Below are 8331 nucleotides of genomic sequence, written 5' to 3'. Positions count from 1 at the left end.
GAACTAAGGACCGCGGGGGCGCTACTCCCCGTCACCTCGCCACAAGGTGCCCTGCGGGCTTATTATTATTATTATTTAAAAAATAAAAAAGAAAATTTACATTAACTAGTTCATTGACTAGCATTTTAAAGTCTCAAATAATTAAACAAAAAAATCTATTTCTTAATAATACTCACATATTTATATATCCACTTTACAGACATCTCCAAAGAAGACTGTCACTTCTATTCCACGGCAAGTGGCTATAGCACCTAAACCTCCAAACTTTATCAAGACTGCTCAAGGGAAGCAGTTTGCTATAGCTCCAAAACCAGTCTCTTTGATAGCGAATAAAAATATGATAAAAAAGATGTCTATAGCAAACACTGTGCATGGAAGTAATGCTGGAAAAGCTGTTCTAGGTAAGAAAAAGTTGTTAACTTTACTAATGATACATAACTATAGTTTGTTTGTTTGAAAGCATTTATCTCAGGAACTGATGGACCAATTTCAAAAATTCTCCACTATTATATATATTATATGTGATCCTTAAGTGCTATAAGCTATAGATGTACAACAGGCAAAGCCTGGGCGGCCCACCAGTCAAAGTATATATTAAACAGTTATGATTAATTTATGTTATTTTTGTACTCATAAACCATAAAAAAATATTGCAATTGGATATAATAAAAGTATGCATGGAGGAAATTCTAGTGTATTATATTTTTTTCAGCACATATTGGCAAGCAAATTGTTATGGTGCCTACAAATGCTCAAAAAATAAAATTAGTGTCTGCATCTCAAAGCAATGTGACTTCGCTCCAACAGTTAGTGAGATCTGATGGCAGCCAGGTAAATTTATATATAAATAGCTTTTAATATTCTATGCAAAGTAGACATTATTGTTCCATAAATTGTATGAAAATCTATGGAGTTATTGAGTACAAGTATAGTTTTTCTATGTTAATCTGTGTTTACAGAGCAACATTTTTATTTCAGGCTCAAATTTTACCTTCAAAACTTGCAAATGTGACACAAGGAAAACCAATGAAGCTTATAGCGCTGCAGGGTATGTTTAAATTTTAAATGCTAATAGGCTATTAAAAAGGTGGAAATCTTACATTGATATTGTACATGCTCCCTACATTATACAGTATTTGGATGATATGTATCCATACAGTACAGATAACAGTTTTAATATGAATTCTTATACTTGAAAATTAAAACAAAATAAAAGTTAATCACAAATAGTTAAATACTTAAGATGAATAATAAGTAACTCATAGCTTATCACTAGAATATCGCCGCTATACTTATAGTCCGCAATGAATCAAAAAGAAAATATCGATGGCTCTTTTCAGGACAACCTAATGTGGATCTAAATAGTCCAGCCATGATAACGAAGTTAGTACCGGCCGGTGGTAAAATGCAACAGGCGCGGTATGTCACCGTGCAGACACACAAATCCATGCCTTTGGCTGTTGGGAATAAGGTATTATTTGGTAACTTATCTTGAAAAAAAAAATTTGTGCTACGTTAAGTGGAAAATGAGTGTAATTTTAGTAAGTCTCATAAAGGTTATGGTGACATGGTTCTGCAAGTAACCTGAAAAAAAATATACATATGTTAAACTTTCATAAAAAAATACTAAATGCATCCAGCATGTTATATTTGCTTTATTTGCAGTTTAGATATCTTTCAATTTTGTCATTTTTATCGCCAATTTATTTTATTTATTATTTAATTTCAGGTAATAATGGCGTCACCAACAAAGCAGGGAGTGAAATATGCGAAAAAGCAAGAAATGATAGCTATCAAGCCTATGCCAATGTTGCTACCTAAAGGTTTATAATTTCATTTTATTTTCGCAAGTTTTTCCTGTTATAAAGCGGAGAGTTTTAGCATTGATACCACCGAGATTACCGTGACGTCTTAAAGCAGTACTAATCTGTCTTTAATCCAGACTGAAATTAACGCTGAGTTTAAACAACATTGTAACCCCAGAGATTACCATTACTAGAATTATAAAAAGTTCTTTTAAATTGGCTTAACACCAATAAGTAATTTCATGAACTAATTTCTGGGACAAATATTGACAAACATTGTTGTAAAAATAAATTTGTTTATTATTCTTTATCCGAAATAAAAAACTCGATGCTCCTGTTAAGGCAGTCAGCTTGGTGTAAAATCTTACATTGTCTTGGCAAACAAAAGTTAGTACAAGGCTTCTGACTAAAAACATAATATAAAATATTTCAGGAGCAACTCCGGTGTCAACTGCCAATAAAGTTGTAGTCAATGCAAATCCCTCACAGAATGTCATCTTGAAAACTACAGCACCCACTACTCAGGTAATTTAAAGCTCATTAGGATTGCCTTGAAAAATCTCGTAATATAATCTCATCAATTGTTCATATCTATCCTTCTTTTCATATCAAAATAGAATTATTATGTTTGTTTTTTGTATTGTTCTTGTATTTATGTACTTTGTCATTTTAATACTAAATAGTATAGTTCTTTTATATCATTTAATTGAAAATTAATTTGAATGAATTCTTTTTTCTAAGGCAGTAAAAGACAATCCAGCAGAGCCATCACGCACACAAATACATCAAATAAACGTACCTGGCAAGGGTGTAAGTAAAAATCGTCTATTCCAATTTTTTTTTCTTCTATATAATCAATTGGCTGTGCCGTACGGTTTTACCCACATAGTACCTAATGTTATATTTCCTAAAGATTTCCTCAATAAATGGGCTATCTAACACTGACATTAGTGCGTTCAACCAAACAAACTTAGTATAGATATGTAGATGTTTGACCACAATTCCACCTGATGAAAAGCGGCGATGTGGTCTATTTAGTTGTACCCCAGCACCTCAATGTGGGTACTAACTACTCCAAAGTCTAAAACAAAATAAAAAAAATAAAGTAGAAAAGCATGGTGGTACAGATGAAAAAAAACATGTGATATTCTAAATTTGATTTATTTTTTCTTTCAGATTCAATACATTCGCCTTGTAACGAACTCGTCCTCGGCGCCGGCTAAAGCGGTGCTGAAACAGCCGCAGAAACTCATCACTGTACCGTCGAAAGGAAATCTGATGATGTTGGCCGATAATAAAGGTTAGTTTCCTTAGTGGACGGCATTATGTTAATATTCAATTTTTTTATTTCGCTGTCCGTCTGTCGGTCGTCAGGCTGTATCTCATGAATCACGATATTTGGATAATTTTCAGTGATGATGTGTATCTGCTGGCTCGGTTATAAATTGTGAAACAATTTTTTGTAGCTCTAGCTTATATGAACTTAGTGTCGCAATTACGACTCACACTCGACCGATTTTTATAAAAAAAGAGTGAAGCAAAATTACTTATTTATTGTTGGAATATGTAATTATACAAATGTGATTTTTTTTTTTACACTAAATAATGGTAAACAGTCATCAGAATGAAAAATTAATATACTTAAATACATTTAATTAAAACCAATAATTATAATTTTAGCGCTCTTAAAAAGAAATAAAATTGTATTTCTCTATCAATATAGTTTATATAATAACTGCAATATTAAATTGATGTCATATAAAAACAAACTTTATTTATACAATGGAAAATATTTAAAATTACAAATCATTTTTGGAAAGATAGTTTTCTGTATTCAAAATCAAATATTTAATGTGACATGGATTGGAACCAATTTATTATTGTATTGTCATTCATAATAATGCCTATTGTACCACATAAACTAGTGATATTTTATTTATAAAATTCTTTATCTAGCCATGTTTGAATTTCATGTTATTTTTTAGGTGTTGTGATAAAATCTCAACCAAAGTTGGTGAGAATAGCGCCCGTGGGAAAAATTCCAATACCGGTGACCGTAAGTATATTTTGATATGCTAATAATTGTTTTCTCACATTTTTTCTATATGCCTCTTTTTTAATATTCCTTTATGATTTACTAGCTTGTGCCCGTGGCTTCGCACGCGTTAAATTCGGAGTAGTTTATTAGATGTTATTATACATGTAAACTTTCCCCAATCACTCTATTTATTAAAAAAAAAAACATAATCCGTGGCGTATTTTTAAAGATTTAAGCATATATACAAACAGACGCGGGAAGCGACTTTGCTCTATACTACGTAGTGAATGCATATATTTTTGTTCAATTAGTGATATATTTCTAGCAACCATCGCGTTCATCGCAGAGCCTCCTAGCGCCGATATCTCCAAACAAAACGTTGATAGAGATGAGCGAGGACAACCAGCCGCACATATACAGCGACGCGCAGGAAGCCGAGATCGACTCGAAGGAGGCGCTGAGGGCGTTGATCGAAAACAGTATGGGAGACGACGCTGGCGTCAACCATGAGGTCACTATGGAGTTTAAAAAACGAGTGGTAAATAAACGATTTTAATATATTCAAAGAGTTATAATAAAAATAAAATTTTTGTATATCTAAAGATAAGGAATATTAAATTTTAATATTTTATAATACCTAGCGTATAAATTTGATACTAGCTAAGCACGCTATATTACTGTCGCATTTCTTTTTATTGTAATAAATCGTATATTGTACGTACCAAGACTGAATTTCACCATAATATCGAAAATTGATTCAGTGTTATAGGTTTACAAACATTTCGTGTGTAGTGGTAAGCATCATAACTCGGAACTTTTCCAATAAGATTTTTGCAAGCTTTTTTTCTAAATTTCCTATTCTTTTCATATGTATACATATTGAAAAATGAAGGAAATATATTTGCATCGTAAATATTTCATTTGTAGAGTTCGGAAGAAGAGAACACAGCAGATAGTATGGATCAAATGGATTCCAGCGTCCGATCGGAAGAACACCCGCTCATTGTGATACCGTCCAACTTTGAGCACATAGTTGAGGTGCAGAGCGACTATAATAAATCTGTAAGGACTTGATTATAAACTACTAGCTCGCGTCCCGGTTCTGCTCTGATTTTTTTTTCCAATTTTATTTTGATCCCATTAGACTCGCACATATTGATTACAATAATGTTAATTTTGTTCCAAACATACATGCAATTTTTCTTAATGAAAAAGAAATAAAACTAACGATTCTAATCATATTCCAGACCGAGTCTGAAAATAGCATATCAATGATAAAACGTGAACAAGACTCCATGAATACATTTGAATCAATGAACAATGAACAATCGTATTCTGAGCATGGTAAGTGTTATAATAAGGAATGTTAATCCAGTAGTTTTATATTTAGTACATTTTCCCAGTGAGGTATGGGGTAACGCTTTAGTAGAATAGAATTATAACCATATAATCGTGCCAAAAAAATGATACTATAATTTGTGATAAAATCATTTTATGTTAATAATCTATCAGCTCAATAAAATGGTCTTTACCATATACGTTTTCATAGCGCAATATGATATAATATTCTATTCCAGAATTAGAGGCTACGGACCTAGGGCTGCGGCCGCGCAAAGCGTGCAACTGCACCAAGTCGCAGTGCCTCAAGTTATATTGCGACTGTTTCGCGAACGGAGAGTTCTGCAACCAGTGCAATTGTAATAATTGTCATAATAACTTGGAGAATGAGGAACTGAGGCAGAAGGCGATACGGGGATGTCTAGATAGAAATCCACACGCATTCAAGTGAGTTCGGTAATCGGTTTCTTTATCTGTATAGTAGGTCTCGGTTTTTGTGGATTTAAGTAGAATGAATGAGAAGATTAACACAATATGTTACGAATAGGTATATACAAATCCTATACTTATGATTATTCATTTGGCTTCTGTTGTGTTCCAACATTTTTTTTTAATCATGTAAGTGTGTAGATCTCATAAACATTTTTTATTTAAAATATATGAAAATAAAAGTCGAATTCTTATAAAAAAATCTGATATGCCAGACGGTTAATCTACTATGCACTTCTAGAGGCGACGCAACCTACTTATCACCAGACAAAGCGTTTGCCTTTCTATGATAAATAATATTATATAACATATAAAAATATTGAAATAGATATGAAGAGAATAGCATTATGAGACTATAAAAATCATATAATATAGCTTATAAAAATCATCTACTTGTAATCTCTCAATTTGAATTATATTTCCTAGGCCAAAGATTGGTAAAACAAAAGCAGGCGGGCCTGACATCGTCAGGCGGCACAATAAAGGTTGTAACTGCAAGAGGAGTGGCTGTTTAAAGAATTACTGTGAATGCTACGAGGTGAGGCATAGATTGTGTAAGATCTACATTTATTTTTGTACTTTATTCATAGTATTATGTATTATTATTTCTTTATCAATTTATTTATTACTCTTCAAAAAAAAAATTGTACAGGAAACTTAAAAAATATATATTAATAACAAGATCAAAAACAAAAAGAAAAAGAGTACAATTTGTTGGGCGGCAAACTTATACTTTACTATTTCTTTTTACAAAATGGAATTTAGTTTTTTAATTAAATTTATTTATTAATACAGTAATAAGAGAGCATGATTGTAATTGTCCTATTACACATTTTAATATAAATGATGTGTTTGGTTAATGAGATTGATTCGTAACATAAGTGTCGTGTGGTCGCACCAGGCCCGCATAGCGTGCACGGCGATGTGCAAGTGCGTGGGGTGCCGCAACGTGACGGACTGCCTGGAGCACGGCCGCCTGGAGCGCCAGCGCGCGCCGCCGCCCGCCGCGCGCGCCCTCGCCGCCGACAAGTTAGTGCATCATCATCATCATCATCATCATCATCATCATCATCATCATCATCATCATCATCATCATCATCATCATCAGCCCATATATGTTCCCACTGCAGGGACACGGGCCTCCTATGAGGGTTCAGGCCGTAAACCACCACACTGGCCGAGTGCAGGATGGCAGATGGTTTCCTCAAGATATTTTGCTTCACCAATTCGAGCAGCGGTGATCCTCATGCGCGGTTAAATTGAAGAATCAAATTATCTACTGCATGCTCACCTGGTTCCGAACCGCCGATTAAGTCGAGGTCCTCACCACTGAGCCACCTGACTCTGACTTTATAATATGTTTTTATTATTATTTTAATCATTTTTGTTACTATTTTTAATATTGTTAAAAAAATCTTTATACACCATATTCGTAATCGATAAGGAAATGTATATAATATAATATATTTCCCACATTTTGAAATACTATTATATAACACCAGCGCTAATAAAGAAAAATCTACAGGCAACCATGCAGCTTCATGACGAGTGAAGTGATAGAAGCGGTGTGCCAGTGCCTCGTGGCCGCTGCGGCGGAAGGCGAGGGGGTGCCGGGGGGCCGCGGGGGTGACGGGGTTGCGGGGGGTCGGGGGGAGGACGCGGACGAGCCGGACCCCGTGCGTGACGTCATCGAGGAGTTCGCTAGGTGCCTGCAGGATATAATTAGCGCGTCACAATACACACAACAGGAGGAGGTGAGGGATTTTTCGAGTTTCTTAGGTCGTATTAGGTCTGTGATTGAAAATTTATTAATTTGTGATTCGGGGTCAATTATGGAGATAAAACTAATTAAAATATTTTTTCCTTCTGTTTCTATTGTGAAGTATTTTAAATTTCGAGATTTAAGTATAACAACCAAACAAGTTTTTTTTATTTTTATATGTTTTTTTTGCAGGGTTTGGCGTGACATTAGCATTAATTATATCGTCGGGCCGGTGCGGTGATTGTAATTTAATAGGCAGTGATAATATATTAGCTAAATGAATATAATTGAACGGTTGTTGTTCGAATCGTTTAGACGAAGGCTAAACGCAGTTGTTGATTTTCACTCTCGTTGTGATATTTTATATTGTTGATGTATAACTCTTGTAAAGACAATATTATTTTATAAAGACTGTTGACATTAATCCAGAATTTTAGATGGAATTCTTTGCAAATGGAATTTATCATGAATTATTCGTAAGGGCTAATTAGGAATTGTATAGTTACATATTAAATTGTATATATTAGAGTTTATTTTACTAGTCATAAGCTTAACGAAAGGCAATGTGTATATAGTAATATAATAAAATGCAATATAATTTTTATTCACGTGTTTTACTAATGCCTATACAGTATATATTATAGTATATACAATAAGTTGCTCTGTAGATTCGTTTTGATGAGACAGAGTTTTCGTTTTCAAGTTTTGTCCGAGACAAAAATAAGTGTTCTATTTCGAACTTTTATCCATCCTTTAATATTCATTCATTCAAAATTGGTCTATCTGAAAGTATATTGATTTATATATTGGATAGACCAATTGAAAGGACCAGAAATTCTTGCAAGTGAATTTAGCTCTACTTCATCCAGTGGATTAAAGTAGAGATTTAATTCAAATGC

At 33.6% G+C, this 8331-nt stretch overlaps 1 protein-coding gene across 2 annotated transcripts in view; it reads left to right on the top strand.

Annotated features, from left to right (window-relative positions):
• LOC119840277 (protein lin-54 homolog) overlaps window positions 1–8033 on the top strand; it is a 10989-nt gene extending 2956 nt beyond the window's left edge. The window contains exons 5-21 of one of the 2 annotated variants that reach the window (XM_038366811.1): window positions 200–401; window positions 713–831; window positions 979–1048; window positions 1341–1471; window positions 1730–1823; window positions 2239–2330; window positions 2547–2615; window positions 2982–3105; window positions 3791–3861; window positions 4169–4354; window positions 4771–4905; window positions 5091–5187; window positions 5421–5628; window positions 6097–6208; window positions 6572–6699; window positions 7196–7424; window positions 7625–8033. In XM_038366811.1, coding sequence (XP_038222739.1) covers window positions 200–401; window positions 713–831; window positions 979–1048; window positions 1341–1471; window positions 1730–1823; window positions 2239–2330; window positions 2547–2615; window positions 2982–3105; window positions 3791–3861; window positions 4169–4354; window positions 4771–4905; window positions 5091–5187; window positions 5421–5628; window positions 6097–6208; window positions 6572–6699; window positions 7196–7424; window positions 7625–7636 — 2079 coding nt within the window. In that variant the 3' untranslated portion in view covers window positions 7637–8033. Of the gene's footprint in view, window positions 1–199; window positions 402–712; window positions 832–978; window positions 1049–1340; window positions 1472–1729; window positions 1824–2238; window positions 2331–2546; window positions 2616–2981; window positions 3106–3790; window positions 3862–4168; window positions 4382–4770; window positions 4906–5090; window positions 5188–5420; window positions 5629–6096; window positions 6209–6571; window positions 6700–7195; window positions 7425–7624 lie in introns of both variants that reach the window. The other variant, XM_038366810.1, reaches the window with a different exon arrangement.
• The last annotated feature ends 298 nt before the right edge of the window (window positions 8034–8331 follow it).

The sequence above is a fragment of the Zerene cesonia genome, chromosome 5, assembly GCF_012273895.1.
Source record: "Zerene cesonia ecotype Mississippi chromosome 5, Zerene_cesonia_1.1, whole genome shotgun sequence".
Classification (NCBI taxonomy): domain Eukaryota; kingdom Metazoa; phylum Arthropoda; class Insecta; order Lepidoptera; family Pieridae; genus Zerene; species Zerene cesonia.
The sequence above is the reverse complement of the archived record's forward strand: the minus strand, read 5'-3'. Positions and strand labels throughout refer to the sequence as shown.